The sequence below is a fragment of the Schistocerca piceifrons genome, chromosome X, assembly GCF_021461385.2.
Source record: "Schistocerca piceifrons isolate TAMUIC-IGC-003096 chromosome X, iqSchPice1.1, whole genome shotgun sequence".
Taxonomy (NCBI): domain Eukaryota; kingdom Metazoa; phylum Arthropoda; class Insecta; order Orthoptera; family Acrididae; genus Schistocerca; species Schistocerca piceifrons.
In genome coordinates, this window is record NC_060149.1 from 709,657,568 (window position 1) to 709,678,315 (window position 20,748).

At 42.0% G+C, this 20,748-nt stretch overlaps 1 protein-coding gene across 1 annotated transcript in view; it reads right to left on the minus strand.

The window, feature by feature from the left end:
- The window catches only part of LOC124722659 (rho GTPase-activating protein 45-like), a 699,512-nt gene that overhangs the window by 194,282 nt on the left and 484,482 nt on the right, over positions 1-20,748 (minus strand). The window contains exon 9 of the mRNA XM_047247804.1: positions 5,909-5,977. Coding sequence (XP_047103760.1) covers positions 5,909-5,977 — 69 coding nt within the window. The remainder of the gene's footprint in view (positions 1-5,908; positions 5,978-20,748) is intronic.

Consider the following 20,748-nt stretch of genomic DNA (forward strand, 5'->3'; position numbering starts at 1 on the left):
GCGGCAGCTACAAGGAATACGATATACACCCGCCTTACGCAGTCCAAGATCATCCTTAACGGAACCCAATAGTGCTCTAATTTTAGATGGAGGTCGTAAAACACATTTCACATCGTATTTCCGTAAAGTACGACCGATCTTGTTGGACGTGTTTCCTACGTAAGGCAAAAAGGCAGTAGACTCAGAATTACCATCAATCACCCGATTTACAGTTGGTCGATAGCGCAACGCACGTTCACTCTATCACTATAACCATTTTGACGAAATGTAACTTCAAGATGGGACAGCTCAGCTGGCAAAGTCTCAGCGTCAGAAACGGCATGTGCCCTGTGTACCAAGGTACGAAGTACCCCTTCACGCTGAGCCGGATGGTGACAACTATTAGCCTGTAAGTACAAGTCGGTGTGAGTACGTTTCCTGTAGACTGCATGTCCCAATGATCCATCATCCTTCCTCCTAATCAACACGCCAAGAAAGGGAAGGCAACCATCCTCTTCCACCTCCATCGTAAAACGAATGTTCGGGTGGATCGTGCTCAGATGTTCTAAAAACACATTCAAATTCTCCCTACTATGAGGCCGAGGTTTTAAATTTGCATGTAAGCCGCCTGTCCGTTGCAGTTTGCCTTGAAAATAGTGGGGTGTTCTCCCGCCGAATTATCGGCGGTCGCTGAAAATGTTACCTGGCTGAATTCCCGGAAGTTATTTGAAAGTTGTATACGCCAGGAGAAACTCAGGTCTCACATTCGTTCTCAGTAGTTGTATTTAGTTTGGTTCTTGTAATAAACAGCTTTTATTGCAAAATGTGTTTCTCTCTTCAGCAACTCTTACTGCTCAGTAAGAAGGTAGTTCAGGTTCAAGGTGCTTTACGTACTCTCTCAGTGACTCCTTTGCTTGCGATTATGTGAGAGTTGTGTCGTATGTGTATTGGTAGAGCGTAGGTGAGTTTAATGGCTGCGCGTGCGATGAGTGGTATGATGACGACGAGAGAAGGGAGGGGATGAAATCCGGTGATGGGACATAGCCTACGCTTATCGAATAGCACAAAGGGAGTCTCCGATCTTGATGTCTGTATTCGACTTAGGGATCACCATCGAAAGTGTCAAATGCACTCACTACATGAGACACTGCGGAGTGGTTTGCAATTTAATCTAAGACATTGTTGCAAAGACTGGTGATCAGGAATTTTACGCCACCGCCTATCCTCCTCTTGCAGGCCATATATTGGCAGTGAAAATTTGTTCTATCACGAGCATTCGAACCTGCTTACCAAGAATCGACCGCCACATCACAGGTGTGCGTTAGCGACCTTCGGAAGGGGGTGAAGAGATAGTGGGTGTTATAACTGATACGACATTGATTGCATGGTATGGGAGGACATGGTGATTTACGCCAGCCTGTGGAAGTACGTGTAGTGTGTGGAGATGTGAGGAAGGGGACACATTGTATACGGATGCGCCATCAAGCCATGGTTCTCAAGGAATACTGTGAATTCTAGCGAGTTGCTTCTGCGGAAAACATAGGCCTACCGAACACATTGTAGGCATTTGATGAGGCTTGGGAACTTCAGCAGGTGGTGGTGGATGGGGGTTGGGGAGAAGGGTAAACGAATATTGATGGGGAGACAAAGTGTATGATGTTAGAAGATTAGGAATGGATGATAGAACTTGCGAGAGATGGAAACTACACGAAAGCTGCTAAAATATTTCGAGGAGGAAGTACGGAGTTGTGTAGTACACTATCTGATGAAAAGTATTAGGACACCCATTGGTAGACGTTAACACAGAGTGTGTCCACCCTTTGCCTCTCTGACTGCTTGAACTTTGCTGGGGACACTTCACTGAGTCGTCTGAATGTCTGTTAAGGAATGACAACCCATTTGACCTCAAGAACCAATACTAGAGATGGTAGTTTTGTTGGATGCTGAGGTCTGGAGCGAATTCTATGTCCAGTATCATCAAAAATGTGTTCCATTTGGTTCATATCTGGACTCTGGACAGGCCAGTCCATTTAAGGAAAGTTATTATCCACAGATCATTGTCTCACATATACTGCTGTACGACAGGTTACACAAGCATCGTCTCCGAACTGTTGCATAACTGTACACAGTACAGAACGCTTTACAATGTGGTCATATCCTTCCGTATGTAGCGTTTTCTTAAGCGTAATAAGGGGAACGCAGCTGATCTACGAAAAACCGCTAGCTCGTAACACCACCTCCTCCGTTCTTCACTGTTGGCACAACATATAAAGGCAGGTAACGTTCTCGAGGCATTCGCCGAAAGCAAACTCTTCCTTCGGATTTCCGTAGCGTATGTGATGCATCACTCCAAACTGACTCAGTATTTATAGATTTCCAGAAGGCTTTCGAGACCGTACCTCACAAGTGGCTTATAATTAAATTGCGTGCTTATGGAATATCGTCTCAGTTACGCCACTGGATTCGTAATTTTTTGTCAGTGAGGTCACAGTTCCATCGAGTAAAACAGAAGTGACTTCTGGCATTCCCTAAGACATTGTTATAGGCCCTCCGTTTCGATCTTCTGATGACTTTACTAGACGATAAACGACAGCATTATCTGCAAACAACATAACATGGCTGCCCAGATTGCCTCCTAGATCGTTTATCTACCGGGATGTCAGAAAATGTCTGAAACGCTTCTAGGGATGCTGCAGGGCACGTTCTACTGAGACATAAGCGTTCCCTTAAAAAGTCTATACGTTGGGTCGTTTCCGTGTTATTTAGCACTGAAATTATCCAACTGCGACGTCGCGCGCACACATTCAAGCGGCCTGCCAGGGACTGTGTTGCCCAAGAAGTGCTTTGTTTGAAGAGCTGAAACTTGAATTTGTGAGCGTGACGACCTGACTGACTAACTTCAATGCTAAATAACTTAACATATATATCTCTGTCCAATATGCGCTGCAAGTGTTTCCCACATTTTCTGATCACCCTGTATGTAAACGATTTAGGAGACAACCTGAGCAGCCTTCTTACGTTGTTTGCAGATGATGCTGTCGTTTATCGCCTAGTAAATTCATCAGAAGATCAAATCAAATTGCAAAACAATTTAGAAAAGGTATCTCTATGGTGCGAAAATTGGCAGTCAGCCCTAAATAATCAAAAGCGCGAGGTCATCCACATGAGTACTAAACGGAATCCGTTAAACTTCTGTTATACGATAAAGCAATCGCCGGCCGCGGTGGCCGTGCGGTTCTGGCGCTGCAGTCCGGAACCGCGGGACTGCTACAGTCGCAGGTTCGAATCCTGCCTCGGGCATGGGTGTGTGTGATGTCCTTAGGTTAGTTAGGTTTAAGTAGTTCTAAGTTCAAGGGGACTTATGACCTAAGATGTTGAGTCCCATAGTGCTCAGAGCCATTTGAACCATTTGATAAAGCAATAAAATCTAAAGGCCGTAAATTCAACTAAATACCCAGGAATTGCAGTTACGAACAACTTAAATTAGAAAGAATGCATAAAACAGTTGTGGGGAAGGCGAACCAAAGACGGCGTTTTGTTGGCAGAAAACTTAGAACATGCAGCAGATCTACTTAAGAGACTGCCTACACCATGCTCGTCCATCCTCTTTTGCAGTACTGCTGGGCGGTGTGGGATCCTTACCATATAGGATTAACGGAGTACATGGAGGAAGTTCAAAGCAGACAGCACGTTTTGTGTTATCGAGAAATGCGGGAGACAGTGTAACGGACATAATACAGGATTTGGAGTAGACATCATTAAAACGAAACGTTTCTCATTGCGGCGGGGTCTTTTCATACGAAATTTCAGTCACCAGCTTTCTCCTGCGAATGCGAAAAAATTACGTTGACGCCGACCTACATAGGAAGAAAAGATCATCGTAATAAAGAAAGGGAAATCAGAGCTCATACGGAATATACAGGGTGATCAGAAAGTCACTACAAATTTGAAAACTGAATAAATCACAGAATAATGTAGATAGAGAGGTACAAATTGACACACATGCTTGGAATGACATGGGGTTTTATTAGAACAAAAAAAAAAAAAAAATACAAAAGTTCAAAAAATGTCCGACAGATGGCGCTTCATCTGATCAGAATAGCAATAATTAGTATAACAAAGTAAGACAAAGAAAAGATGATGTTATTTACAGGAAATGCTCAATGTGTCCACCACCATTCCTCAACAATAGCTGTAGTCGAGGAATAATGTTGTGAACAGCACTGTAAAGCATGTCCGGAGTTATGGTGAGGCACTGGCGTCGGATGTTGACTTTCAGCATCCCTAGAGATGTCGGTCGATCACGATACACTTGCGACTTCAGGTAACCCTAAAGCCAATAATCGCACGGCCTGAGGTCTGGGGACCTGGGAGGCCAAACATGACGAAAGTGGCGGCTGAGCACACGATCATCACCAAACGACGCGCGTAAGAGATCTTTCACGCGTCCAGCATTATGGGGCGGAGCGCCATCCTGCGTAAACATCGTACGTTCCAGCAGGTGTTTATCAGCCAGGCTGGGGATGATGCGATTCTGTAACATATCGGCGTACCTCTCACCCGTCACGGTAGCACTTACCTGTAGCAGTTACCTGCTGTCCAGCGCCATCTGTCGGACATTTTGTGAACTTTTTTTTGGTTCTCATAAAACCCCATGTCATTCCAAACATGTGTGTCAATTTTTACCTCTCTATCTACATTATTCCGTGGTTTATTAAGTTTTCAAATTTATACTGACTTTTTGATCACCCGGTATGAGTGTTCGTTTTGTGCGCTCCCTGTTAGAAAGTGAAATAATAAAGAATTATTATGAAGGTGGTTCGATGAACCCTCTGTCAGGACTTGCAGAGTATCCATGTACGTGTAGATGGAGAAATCACTCGTATCTAGTCACCCACAGCCTAGTGGCATCTCTATTTACACTACCTCAAACGTCGCTTATCATTTACTTCAGAAATTTGTGGTGTGTGAGGAACTAACTGCTCGACCACTGTATACCATTGTTTCTAACTCCATACACATAGTCATTGTGTTACCCGGACTGCGGGTAGCACTTTGGAACTCACGAGTGATTTCTTCTAATTATTCCTTGTAATTGCTTACAATCCCCCTCCGTAATGCTTGTCAGTACATGAAGTCTGCCTGATCGGGGTTTAGCCTGTGGTTATTCCTTCGCGTTTCCACTTCACAGTCACATCACCAACAGTAGAATTTGGCGTCTTTAGAAGGGTTGATACGTTTCTGATGGATTTTTTTATCCAGCTGAGTTCTAATGACTAGTCTACATTCGAAGTCAGTGAGTGCTACTGACCTACCCATTATTTTGTTACTGCTTCTCTACTGACATCACAATACTCCCCACTTCCTTTTATACCGGTGGGTGCGCCTCTCGTGATGTCCACCGTTTCATTGGACAGGGGTGTCCGGGCGCTTTTGGTCATATACCGTAGGTAGAGCAGAGTGTAGGGTAGTGAGTGTGAGGCGTACCTCAGTGAGTGCTGCTGACCGACCCATTATTTTGTTACTGCTTCTCTACTGACAACACAATACCCCCCCCACTTCCTTTTACACCGGTGGGTGCGCCTCTCGTGATGTCCACCGTTTCATTGGACAGGGGTGTCCGGGCGCTTTTGGTCATATACCGTAGGTAGAGCAGAGTGTAGGGTAGTGAGGGTGAGGCGTACCTCAGTGAGTGCTGCTGACCGACCCATTATTTTGTTACTGCTTCTCTACTGACAACACAATACCCCCCACTTCCTTTTACACCGGTGCGTGCGCCTCTCGTAATGTCCACCGTTTCATTGGATAGGGGTGTCCGGGCGCTTGTGGTCATATACCGTAGGTAGAGCAGAGTGGAGTGTAGGCGTACCTCGTCGTCGGGCAGGCAGGCGGCGGCTGCGGCTGCGGCGGCGGCGAGCGCTCGCGCCACCTCGCGGGCCCAGCGCGCCTTCAGCTGCTTGCGCACGCGCTCGTGCTCCGACCGGCGGTCCGTCAGCGCCTGCGCACACCACACTCGTATCAGCAACGATCCATCATTTCTTAACGTTAGAAACGTTCTAGCATTCTACCACGAGCCACGCACTAAGCAATGAATGGAAAAGCTGCAGAATATTCAACTTGTCCTTGATATGATTTCAATGTGTGCAAAGAATAGAGACTTCCTTTAAGGGGAGTACGTACGTCCTATACCCACAGTGTTAAATTTGCAATATTGATGACCCATTATCTCAGAACCTGTGACAGATAGAGATCTGAAATTTTTGGGATGTATAGTATCACTCCTTTTCTGATTACTGAACCAGAATCAAAATGTACAGAGAAATAATTAGCTAGTTATGATTTTTTTGAAAATGTTGTTCAATATTTTCTTTTAAAAGTCCACTTTTTCTTCCCTAAGTAAAAAACCGTTAGAAGTAGAGATGTTTTGGGAGGTTCAATAGCTGCAGTATACTAAGTGGTAACGTAGTGTAAAATTAGAGATCTGTATCTGTAATAGTTCCTGACATAATGGGTCAAATAATTTTAAAAATGTCATTTCCAGCAAATCAAGTTGAAACATTTTATTTGATATTAACCTACACATGGAGGCATGACAGCTTCTAGAAACAGCCAGGCCCATAATCAGCATTATCTGGATCCTGTTCTTGACTATCCTGCAAACCTAGAAGCTTCCTTCTTTCCCTGCATCTTGCCTCTTTAGTCATTTCCTCTTCTGCACGCTGGGCTTTCATGATCCTAAGTCGATCCATTCGCTGAAAGCCTTGCAGTGTGTTGGCACCTGGAGTGATACCAAGTTCCTCTATTCCTCCAAATCTTCCAATTATACCATCATTAAACGTTATCACAGCATCACAAACACCCAAGCATAGAGTTTTCCTTCCTGCAAAGACATTTTTTGGTATGCGGGTCCAAATTACACTATTCAAAGACTCATTCGGTTTTTGTGTTCGACCATGGAGACATTTGGAAAGAAGGTCAGGATGAGCTAATTCTCTATATATTGGTTTAGCTTCCATCACTGCAGATGGTATGCTATTTTCGTGCCTAAATTGTTCCTGGTTACTCGCTGCCTGAGCTTTGCGGTACTTACACCATGAATCAGCACCAGGCGGACAAAGACCATGTATAGGTGTATTATCAGTGGAAGATTTGTGGGAGAATGTAGCCCACACTGCTCGTTTCATCCCATGTAAGTCAAGTGTTTTGTTTCTTATTGCCATTCCATAATAATGCTGGAGTTCATCAATGTTTTTGTCTGTAAGTCTTCCTTTACCATTTAGAGTCTTTCCATCTGATAACTTCTCTTTTCCTTTTGTCTGCTTCAATCTTCGGAGACGTGTTCCCATCCGTTTTTGAACGTGGCCCACACATTCAATCTTAACAATCTGCTTATTACCATAAGGTTGGCTTTCCACTACTGGTTTGTAAGTATTTTAATCACATCCCCCAAGTACTCAGTGTAACACACACCTCTCTCCTGTTGTGAGCGTCTGAACATAGAAACAACTGCAGTAGCATCCATATCCCTATTAGTTCCCTCATAATTCTTAGCGCAATTTTTTTTATGGCTTTCACTTGTTTCATCAACTGATTTACACTGATGACAGTATTTAGTTAGCACTTCAATGTCTAAAACTTTACCTGTGTCATCACTAGTGACAGTTGCAACTGCATTTTTTGATGTGTGACCTCTCTTCTGCCATGTGCCATCAACTGCCACAGATAAATCTGCTGTGTTATTTAATTCTACTGCTTCTTTAGTAGCAGCTTTCATAGAAGCAACAGCAAAAGATTTGACACATTCACCAATTACTTTTGTGTACTTACTTGATCTGGTTGGTGGGTTTGGCAAGTTCAGCGTTGCACATAATACTTCAGCTGCAATCAATCCTTTCCCAATGCACCTCATTCCATACAGGAATCTAACATTGCTCTCAAACAAGTCATTCTTGCACTTTTCAGAGTCCAAAATGATGTCGAGAGCCTGCAAACTTCGCACTGAGTATCAAGTTTGTTAGCCAGTCCAGTCCTTGCAGATGACTCCTCAGAGATGCTAATTTGCCCACCACAAACCTTACATGACACAGCATCTTGTAAAACTTGTCCTAACACACTCAAATCTAAAAGAACATAACCTAAACTATTTTGATCTTTGCCAATAAATAAATCCTCATTGTATCCAACTTTCCTCTTTGAAGCACTAGTAGGCGTTTCCTCATCATGGGTCTGTGAAAACTCTATTTCAGGATCAAAACTGGATGTAGATTTTGTAATATGCTGATTTCCACGGAAACGTCGGTTCTTAAAACAACCCTTACTTTTCGTCATGTTGAAAAGAGGTACAAGAGCGTATAATAACACACCAAACCACTATGTTTTCAGTTCTAAACTTATGAAACACGACAACCACTAAGTAAATAAACAAAATGCATGTGCTATACCGCCATTTCTGTTTACACAGTGCATCCAACCCCTTGACACGAACATTAACATGATTTCAAGGAATAAATAGCTGAAAACCACAGCCTTCTAGATTGAATAGTTCAAGAGATAGTGATACTTAGGCAAGTCAGTGCAGAACGACCGGATAATTCTACACTCGCAATATTAACTTCGAAATGATAAAAACTACACTTCCGATTGGAATTTTTCGACATATAAAGCATCAAATTATTCAGGAGAGATCAAATATTAATAAGAGATAATAATCCGAAAATGTCACTTTTTGACCAGTTCCGCCATACATACTCCACATAAATGCACAGAAATTTATAATGAAGCGCTTCGCAAAACGAAAAGACGTAGTAAGCTATGACTACAATATCAATGATTCACAATTAGACTCAAACAGCTCATGAAAAAACCTGCGTACCAGCGAACCAACAAAGCTTCGCTAGTATCTACGGCCGGACGATTTCTCTACCGTAGCGGTCATAAATTATAAACACATAACTACGTCGTGCATCAATCTATCTGTTAGTGATAACCGTACCGAAATGTGTACCGTAGTACTCGGTGTTATACTCAAATTAAAATTACTTGGTGGTTGACAGAGGACAGCGTCGCCGGCGTGCAACCCAGCCACTCTTCACAAGGCGCTGTACGTACCTACCGGACAGGCTCTCGAGAAAGAGCTGCGACTGGATGTCGGCTGGCACCTACCAATCGACTCGCTTAAAAGTCAGTCACAAAGTAATTTCAATCGGAGTACAGTCGTGAAACACAGACACAAAAATGCAGAGGGTGACTTTCATTTAAGCTATGTGTAGATACAAATGTATAGATTCTGGTCAAGCTTCTTTGCTGCCTCATGTTGCGGCGGCTGTTTGATTTACTCCATTTGCCTGACAAATACAGCCTTTTTTATACCTGGCCAACTCATAGCTCCCATCATTGCTACGAGATGTTACTCCAAACGCCAATTTAATATGGGACAGATAACAATACATAAACACATCAAAAAATGAATTTCATCACCCCAGTTCCCAGAACTCCTGAAGATAGACGTTGACTGTGGATATTGTATCACAGACACAGCCCCTTTGACTGGTCAGAGATGTCAGTAAACCCGCCCAAAGAAGTAAACAACCATGCATGAGCAACGCCTATTAGACGGAGGGGTCCGACAGCCTATCAGTTCCGGTCATTCCACCAGGAAGGAGGTACACGGCTCATGTTGTCTGTAGTTCAACCATGCCTACTCGGTCAATACTGCGGTTGGATGGCGTCCGCATTGTTACTTTGTGCCAGGAAGAGCTCTCAACGAGGGAAGTGTCCAGCCGGACATGGAGAAGATACAGAGAGACAGGAACTGTCGATGACACGCCTCGCTCGGGCCGTTCAAGGGCTACTACTGCAGTGGATGACTGCTGCCTACGGATTATGGCTCATAGGAACCCTGACAGCAACGCCACCATGTTGAATAATACTTTTAGTGCAGCCACAGTATATCGTGTTACGACTCAAACTGTTCGCAATAGGCTGCATTATGCGCAACTTCACTCCATACGTCCATGGCGAGGTCCATCTTTGCAGCCACGACACCATGCAGCGCGGTACAGATGGGCCCAACAACATGCCGAATGGACCACTCAGGTTTGGCATCACGTCCTCTTCACCGATGAGTGTCGCATATGCCTTCAACCAGATAATCGTCGGAGGCAAACCGGTCAGGCTGAATGCCTTAGACACACTGTCCAGCGAGTGCAGCAAGGTGGAGGTTCCCTGCCGTTTTGGTGTGGCATTATGTGGGGCCGACGTACGGCGCTGCTGGTCATGGAGGGCGCCATAACGGCTGTACGATACGTGAATGCCATCCTCCGACCGATAGTGGAACCATTAGACTGCTTACATCACGCTTGTCCGCCCTATTCTGGAGTATTGCTGTGCGGTGTGGGATCCGAATTAGATGGGGCTGATTGATGACATCGGAAAAGTACAGAGAAGGGCAGCTCGTTTTGTATTATCCCGAAGTAGGGGAGATGGTGCCACAAACATGATACGTGAACTGGAGTGGCAATCACTAAAACAAAGGCGTTTTTCGTTGCGACGGGATCTTCTCATTAAATTTCAATCACCTGTTTCCTCCTCCGATTGCAAAAACATTCTGTTGGCACCCACCTACATAGGGAGAAATGATCATCGTGATAAAATAAGAGAAATCAGGGCTCGCACGGAAATATTTAAGTGCTCGTTTTTCCCACACGCCGTTCGAGAGTGGAACGGTAGAGAGACAGCTTGAAGGTGGTTCATTGAACCCTCTGCCAGGCGCTTTGTTGAGAATAGCAGAGTAATCGCGTAGGGGCAGATGTAGATGCATATTGGCAGCATATGGCGAGGCATTCGTCTTCATGGACGACAATTCGCGCCCCCATCGTACACATCTTGTGAATGACTTGCTTCAGGAAAACGACATCGCTCGACTAGAGTGGCCAGCACGTCCTCCTGACATGAACCCCATCGAACATGCCTGGTATAGATTGAAAAGGGTTGTTTATGGACGACGTGACCCACCAACTACTCTGAGGGATCTACGCCGAGTCGCCGTTGAGGAGTGGGACAATCTGGACCAACAGTGTCTTGATGAATTTGTGGACAGTATGCCACGACGAATACAAGCATGCATCAATGCAAGAGGATGTGCTGCTGGGTATTAGAGGTACCGGTGCGTACAGCAGTCTGGACCACCACCTCTGAAGGTCTCGCTGTATGGTGGTACAACATGGAATGTGTGGTTTTCATGAGCAATAAAAAGGGCGAAAATGATATTTATGTTGATCTCTATTCAAATTTTCTGTACAGGTTCCGGAACTCTCAGAACCGAGGTGATGCAAAACTTTTTTGATGTCTGTATATTACCCACTCATCGTTACTATAATTTTGTACGTAAATCTTTTGCCTGTATCAGTCTATTTATTATTGAAAACCGTTTAAAAATTCTGACAGTAGTTCATAATATTGGCCTTCGCATAGAGAAAGGAAAATGCAGCTGAGGACTTTAATTTATAATATGTGTACATAACTATTTGTTTCTTCTGCTGCAAGAAATACCTCCTCAAGACCAACCTCTCCAAAACCTAGGCATTAATTATAGGACGAACCATTCACAGCTTCTAACTTCATGACTTCTGCGTCACCATCTACTACCGCCCTAAACCTCTATCAAGGGAACCTCCCCATCGCAACCCCCTCAGATTTAGTCATAAGTTGAAACAGAGGATAGGCCTTGAAAAACTGAACACAGATCAATCGAGAAAACAGGAAGAAGTTGTTTGGAACTATGAAAAAAATAAGCAAAATATACAAATTCAGTAGTCCTTGCGCAACATAGGCAACAACAAGGACAACAGGAGTTCAGGATCTTCGTGGTCCCGTGGTTAGCGTGAGTAGCTGCGGAATGGGAGGTCCTTCGTTTTAGCCCTCCCTCAGGTGAAAAATTTACTTTCTTTATTTTCACAAAGTTACGATATGTCGGTTCGTTCATTGACGTCTCTGTTCACTGTAATAAGTTTAGTGTCTGTTTTACGACCGCACCGCAAATCCGTGCGATTAGTAGACGAAAAGACGTGCCTCTCCAATGGGAACCGAAACATTTGATCGCAAGGTCATAGGTCAACCGATTCCTCCACAGGAAAACACGTCTGATATTTTCTATACGATTCTGGTGACGGCATGTGCGTCACATGACAGTAATATGTTGTCGACTCACCTAACTTGTACACTTGGCGAATGGGTAAAAAGATTCTTCTACCTTGCCCGATTTAGGTTTTCTTGTGAATGTGATTATCATTCCCTAAAAAGTGATCGCATCGGACGGACAGATAATAATTGTCTCAAAACAAAAAATTAAAATTTTCACTCAAGGGAAGACCTGATCCAAAGACCTCTCGTTCCGCAGCTGCACACGCTAACTACAGGACCACGGCGCTCGTGCCGGCGGATCACCCTTGAAGTTGCGTATCTTCCACATGGACTACTCAGTTTGCATATTTTGCTTATATTTTTCATAGTTCCACACAACTTCTTCCTGTTTTCTCGATTGATCTGTGTTCAGTTTTTCAAGGCCTATCCACTCTGCCAACTTATAACTAAATCTGAGGGGAGTGCGATGGGGAGGTTCCCTTGTAAGTAACAAACTAAAATATCTTGGAATAATCCTCGACTGGGAACTAACATAGAACCCTCACCTACTAATCATCCAATAAAAGCCCACAATAGACTAGAACTGCTTAAAATACTAACTGGCCGAATTTGGAAATTATACCCCTTCACTACCCTACATACTTACAAAACCCCGACCTGTCCTCTCTTACGTCAATGTTGCATGCATTTCCGGCCCTCTTATGTTAGTCTCTCCATATCCTAGAATTTCATGCACTCCACACTGTTTTCCGCAGACACTTACCCTCCCTTACGTGGATCTTCTACAATCTCATCAAATTCCACCCTTCCACATCCACATCGAACACCACCGCATATCCTATGCTATCCACAATTTTGATTCCAGTCACCACATTATTTTCCTTCTAATCACCAATGCTGGTATAATGCCACGCGTTTACAAACAACTACCACCATCCATAAACCTGCACGCACTGCGTATCCTATTCCAACACAAATTCAGCCGACACGCTCTCCCAGACAATGAAATCCGCCCCGACATTTATCAATCCTACAAACTATAACTCCACATCATGGCTCAAAACCTACCAAACTTATGCTCCCCTTCCAGCTTCCCACTGTCAACCCTACCACCTACCTTCATTTCCATTGATAACACACAGTGGCTTATATAACTACACACGACCCGACCCGCACCATTCTCCACATGGGTTATTGAGTTATATCTCCAAGATATTTAATTTTTTTTTGCCTTTTCAATTTGGTCACTATCTATTTTCAGAAAATTCTGTGCGTTTTTAATGTTTGTAAAAGTTTTGGTTTTCTCTGAAGAAATTTTAATGCCATTCCTACTGACTACTTTTTTCCCTAAAAGACTGAGTTCTGTTACAGTAAATGTCACATTTTCAGAAGGTACAGCAAAGCCATCTGCAAATGTGAGACAATTTGTACGAATATTTTCGTATTCTCTTCCCAACTTTAGCACTGAAGTCTTTTACTTATGCAGTTTTTCATTCAAATAGCTAAAAAGAACTGGTGATAGTCCATCACTTTTCCATATACCTGTGTGTATTTCGAAGGGCTAATATTTGTTGCCATAAAGTTCATTTTAGATAGTGTCTGTTAGTGTTTTATGAACTAGGTTTGCTAATTTAGATTTTGTACAAAATCCTTGAATTATTATATCCACAGTTAGTCCTTCAATGGAATGAAACATCTTTTTGCAATCGACAATCATTTCCATAATTATTATGGATTCTTTAATCTGTGACTTGAGATTAAATATTTGTTCAGAAAACGATCTTCCCTTCCTAAAAACATCATGATACGCACCTAAATGACTGTCCAGTGTTAATTCTACTCAGTTAAGTGAAATCTTGAAAAATATTTTACATGCAGTTGGCCTCAAAGAAGTTCCTCTGTAGTTGTTAACGTCTTGTTTATTGCCTTGAGAGGTGGCATGAGCCCCCTCTCATATTTCTATCTTACTCTGAGTAATTCGATTTTCCTCTCTAATTGCATGCAGTGAAAAATTGCTATTCCTTCACACGCGGACTTCCCACGCAGTGTCTAGTCACCCGGGTGGTCTGGTGACAGGCGGGGTATGCTGATCGTGAAGGGGTTAAGCCGACGGGTGTGAGGGAGTCGAGTGGATGCTTTCCAGACGCTGACATTGTCATAAGAACGGCGGCGACACGCCCACAGGGGCCTGACAGAGCAGCTGGACTAGAGATTCCGTTACTTCGCAGAAACTTAGAGAAAACACTTTCTGGCGGGCTACCAACGAGGCGTGGGAATGACTTGTGTTCCCAGGCAGTCTTGGCGGGCAAATTCCCGCGTTTTCTGCAAAATCATAACTGCGATTGGCTTGCTCACGGGATAGCTCCGTGACGTAGCAAAATCGGCGCAGAAATTGGCGCCAAGTATCTCCGTTGGTGGAATAGTAGTGTGTCGGCAATAGAGTGGAATTTTCCGCCGGTTTTCGAGTTGCTGATTGGAACGTTTAACCACGGCCACTTTTGTGGGGGCGGGAATGTTCTGTGTTCGGCTTGTACAAGTGCTCTTGAGGGAGTCGGCTCTCGCCTTTCGGTCGGGGTAGGTTACAAGACTGAGCTCTCGCTGCTCTGGACAGCCTGCCTTCCGTTGGCTGTCTAATACACTTTCATTTAATTGTAACTGTTTGACGAAGTTGCTGAAGTTTCGAATTCAACGTAATTTTCCGAGTACAGTTGGCAATTGAGCGTTCTGCATACAAGCGCCCTATATTGTCCGTCTTGAGCAGTTTTGGCTAAAGTTGACTGTATCGGAGTTACTGTGTGACTTCGCTTGTTAAAATCAATCACTGTACCGTCAGTGATTGTGTAGCGAGCCTTCTTCGTCTCCCTCAGAGGCGCATTTGTATTGATAGGTAGTCTTTAGTCTGGATCAATCAGACCAGAATAATTTGATTCGGGCTATACTCGTGGCATTATCATCACCACGACAGGACGTCGATGCAACCAGCCATCGCTTCCGGTACGCCAGATCGTGTCCTTGCAGTTAAGAAGACAGCTTGGTAATGTATGTCCGCAGCACCGGCAGATTAGGGAATTTTGCTCTGTGATAATCAGAGCTCAGCAGAGCGCGCCTGTTCCCTTCTTTTTTTACGTGGTTTTGTCTTGGATGTTCATTGTCAGAGTTCTCACTACTGTAGCAGCAATTAATGTTGGGTTGGCTGGGTGTTTCTCTTAAGATTTGAGTTACAAGGAATTGGCTCCACAAACCACTTGGTCATAAACGGCACAAGCTAGTTTATGGACAACTTCACCTTCACAGCATTTATTTGAGTATCCAATTTGACGTATTGCAAATGTTTCATGTGTTTTTTTATTATTTTGAGTTTAGTCATAATAAATCAAATTGTTATTTTGGACAGAACTTTCATTCTGTGGATCGGTAAAGCAGCCCTTTCATTTCTCACTACGTTAATGAAACTTTCCTTTATCAAATTAATTTCTATTAAATTAAATTATTGCGGTTGCCAAACTCTTTTCTACTCCACTTGCAGGGTCGATTACCGTCAGTTCGCGTTTCTTCTTAATCCATGTGCAACAGCAAAAGTCGGAGTTAGAAAAGGGGGAACTTAGAGCATCATTTACATAAGAAGATTCTAGAAGAATTTAGTGTTAGACACACTGCTAGCCCCGGCACCTTGCAGCCTTTCTTGTGTCGTGGATGTACCAAGGCTACCTTCCAGTCTGCTGAGGTTTTTACAGTCATCTAGATTTGCTAATAGATTAATTTTATCTCTTTTTTTAATTTTTTGTAATAACTTTTCACTGAAGAACGGGGTATTATACCTCTGGCAGCTCACCGTCTACCCACACGGAGTGTTGGGGGCGAAATAACAAGACAGAAAAAGCAAAATTTGTAGTGATATGGATTGATATGATCGTATAGTTTGACTCGAAGGTAAGATGGCTGACGGTTCATTAGCGGAACACTGGAAAAATGCAGTCAGTTTACAAAGGAGACTGCTTACCCATCTTAAAATATTGTTCAAGTGTGTGTGACTCATACCCCTTCGAGCCTACTTACAAAGTTTCAAGAACTGGTATTAGGCGAAGACTCTAAAGATATCGTTCATCCTTTACGTATCGCTCCCTTACTGCCAATAAAGACATAATTGGCACTACTTACAGCACGCACAGTGGTATTTAAATAGTCATCCTTCCTGCTCTCCATATGGGACTGGAAAGGGAAGAAAGTTTAAGAAGTTGTAGCATGCGAAATACCCTATACCGTGCACGTCACAGTGGTTTTTACAATATACACGGTGTAAAAGAACAACATACAAAAAATTTTGGAGTGTTTGGAACACATAAAATGACACTTTTTGTAACATAGAGTCGCAGGTGCAACGTTGCCCCACAAGGAATCCATGAAAGTTTTGACGCTAGTGATATTCGGTGACGGTGTGATGCTTTTTTTTGTTAAAGATGCTGCCGAAAATGGCGCCCTCTTACATTAATGCACAACTGACATCTGCGTGCTAACGTATCTGACGGTGTTGTTCACAGCCGTCTGATTGGGCCGTAGTTTCTGCCTAACAAGCTCTGCGAAGGACGTTACTGTATCTTTCTCCGAGAAGTACTAACTGAAATGTTGGAGAAGCCTCGCACTTTGCCGTTGATGCCAAAGAAGATTTAAACAATGTTTCCCCAACTGTTGGATCTGGAGGGGTGAACCGGTAGCATAGCCTCCAAGTTTCACCGACTTTACTTTTATGGTTTTCTTTTTGTTTGGAGAGATGAAGCGTTCTGTGCACGAGACACCGAAAGACACTACAGAAGAGCCGCTTGCCCATTTTTGGCTGGTACTGCAGCAGTTATGCGTGATAAACCTGGTAGTTTTGAGAGTGAGATGCAATCATTGGCACGCAGATGCCAGTTGTGCATTAATATAAACAAATGACATTTTCAGCAACATCTCTAAAACAATTCATCACACTGCAGTTTGAACATGGCCTGTAAGCATCAATAGCGTGACAACATCTTGGACACCTAACGGGGAGTCCGCAGCTCGTGGTCGCGCGGTAGCGTTCTCGCTTCCCACACCTGGGTTCCCGGGTTCGATTCCCGGCAAGGTCAGGGATTTTCTCTGCCTCGTGATGACTGGGTGTTGTGTGCTGTCCTTAAGTTAGTTAGGTTTAAGTAGTTCTAAGTTCTAGGGGACTGATGGCCATAGATGTTAAGTCCCATAGTGCTCAGAGCCATTTGAACCTAACGGGGAAACGGTGCACCTGCGACATTTTTGTCACAGAAGAAAAGTGTTTCTTTTTATTTTCCCTACAAACTATAAAATTATGTACACGTAGTTTCTTTGTACTTTGTATTTGCGGATGCAGATGTAGGGAAAATAGATTAGATTAGATTAATACTAGTTCCATGGATCATGAATACGATATTTCGTAATGATGTGGAACGAGTCGAATTTTCTAATACATGACATAATTAGGTTAATTTAACAACATACTTAAGTTAATATAACAACTTCATTTTTTTGTGTGTTTTTTGGTTTTCTTTATTTTTTATTTTTTTTTTATTTTTTAAATTTTTTTTCTTTTTTTTTCTTAATTTATATCTAAAAATTCCTCTATGGAGTAGAAGGAGTTGTCATTCAGAAATTCTTTTAATTTTTTCTTAAATACTTGTTGGTTATCTGTCAGACTTTTGATACTATTTGGTAAGTGACCAAAGACTTTAGTGCCAGTATAATTCACCCCTTTCTGTGCCAAAGTTAGATTTAATCTTGAATAGTGAAGATCATCCTTTCTCCTAGTATTGTAGTTATGCACACTGCAATTACTTTTGAATTGGGTTTGGTTGTTAATAACAAATTTCATAAGAGAGTATATATACTGAGAAGCTACTGTGAATATCCCTAGATCCTTAAATAAATGTCTGCAGGATGATTTTGGGTGGACTCCAGCTATTATTCTGATTACACGCTTTTGTGCAATAAACACTTTATTCCTCAGTGATGAATTCCCCCAAAATATGATGCCATATGAAAGCAATGAGTGAAAATAGGCGTAGTAAGCTAATTTACTAAGATGTTTATCACCAAAATTTGCAATGACCCTTATTGCATATGTAGCTGAACTCAAACGTTTCAGCAGATCATCAATGTGTTTCTTCCAATTTAATCTCTCATCAATGGACACACCTAAAAATTTGGAATATTCTACCTTAGCTATATGCTTCTGATTAAGGTCTATATTTATTAATGGCGTCATACCATTCCCTGTACGGAACTGTATGTACTGTGTCTTATCAAAATTCAGTGAGAGTCCATTTACAAGGAACCACTTAGTAATTTTCTGAAAGACAGCATTGATAATTTCATCGGTTAATTCTTGATTGTCAGGTGTGATTACTATACTTGTATCATCAGCAAAGAGAACTAACTTTGCCTCTTCATGAATATAGAATGGCAAGTCATTAATATATAATAAGAACAACAAAGGACCCAAGACTGACCCTTGTGGAACCCCATTCTTGATAGTTCCCCAGTTTGAGGAATGTGCTGATCTTTGCATGTTACGAGAACTACTTATTTCAACTTTCTGCACTCTTCCAGTTAGGTACAAATTAAACCATTTGTGCACTGTCCCACTCATGCCACAATACTTGAGCTTGTCTAGCAGAATTTCATGATTTACACAATCAAAAGCCTCTGAGAGATCACAAAAAATCCCAATGGGTGGTGTTCGGTTATTCAGATCATTCAAAATTTGACTGGTGAAAGCATATATGGCATTTTCTGTTGAAAAACCTTTCTGGAAACCAAACTGACATTTTGTTAGTACTTCATTTTTACAGATATGTGAAGCTACTCTTGAATACATTACTTTCTCAAAAATTTTGGATAAAGCTGTTAGAAGGGAGACTGGGCGGTAATTGTTGACATCAGATCTATCCCCCTTTTTATGCAAACGTTTAACAATAGCATATTTCAGTCTATCAGGGAAAATGCCCTGTTCCAGAGAGCTATTACACAGGTGGCTGAGAATCTTACTTATCTGTTGAGAACAAGCTTTTAGTATTTTGCTGGAAATGCCATCAATTCCATGTGAGTTTTTGCTTTTAAGCAAGTTTATTAATTTCCTAATTTCAGAGGGAGAAGTGGGTGAGATTTCAATTGTATCAAATTGCATAGGTATGGCCTCTTCCATTAACAACCTAGCATCTTCTAATGAACACCTGGATCCTACTATATCCACAACATTTAGAAAATGATTATTAAAAATATTTTCAACTTCTGACTTTTTGTTCGTAAAGTTTTCATTCAATTTGATGGTAATACTGTCTTCCTCTGCTCTTGGTTGACCTGTTTCTCTTTTAATAATATTTCAAATTGTTTTAATTTTATTATCAGAGTTGCTGATTTCAGACATGATACACATACTCCTGGATTTTTTAATAACTTTTCTTAATATAACACAGTAGTTTTTATAATTTTTGATAGTTTCTGGGTCACTACTCTTTCTTGCTGTCAGATACATTTCCCTTTTCCGGTTACAAGATATTTTTATACCCTTAGTAAGCCATGGTTTGTTACAAGGTTTCTTACGAGTATATTTAACTATTTTCTTGGGGAAGCAGTTTTCAAATGCATTTACAAAAATGTCATGAAATAAATTATATTTTAAATTGGCATCAGGTTCATGGTACACCTCATCCCAGTCTAACTGCTGTAGGCTTTCCCTGAAATTTGCAATTGTTAAATCGTTGACTGAACGTACTACTTTGGAGGACTGTTTAGTATTGCTGAATGGAGCTATGTCATATATTGTAACTAGCTGTGCACCATGATCAGAAAGACCATTCTCAACAGGCTGAGCATTTATCTGGTTAAATTTATCTTGGTCTATAAAGAAGTTATCTATCAGTGAGCTGCTATCCTTTACCACCCGAGTAGGAAAGTCAATAATGGGTGTCAAATTGAAAGAACCGAGTAATACTTCATGGTCATTTTTCCTATTACCCTCTTTCAGAGAATCTACATTGAAGTCCCCACAAATAATAATTTGCTTCCCCCTGTCTGACAGATAGCATAACAAGGAGTCCAAATTTTTCAGAAATAGATGAAAATTTCCTGATGGGGACCTATATACAGTTACAATTATAAATGTGCCTTTATTTAATTTAAGCTCACTGGCATATGCTTCTATATGTTTCTCTACACAAAACTTTTTTGTTTCTATACTTTTTGCACAATGATAACTTTTGACATATATGGCAACTCCTCCTTTCTCCATATTTTCTCTCATTACATGTGCAGAGAGCTTATACCCACTTACATTTACCTTATCCATATCAGTAACAATGTGATGCTCAGACAGGCATAGTATATCTATTTCATTCTCAGCTTCTAAATCTTCTAAACAAACCAGAAGCTCATCTACTTTAGTCTTTAAACTCCCAATATTTTGATCAAATATACTTCCATTATTTTTAATTATACTTTTATGAGAACCTTTCCTTATTCTAACATTTGCAGTACTCTCCTGTCTGAGTTTCTCATTGTGCTTAGGCCTAGTTCCTATACCAGTGGTCACATGGTGTTCAGAGAGACAGATTATGTCAACTGGGTTGGGTGACTTTA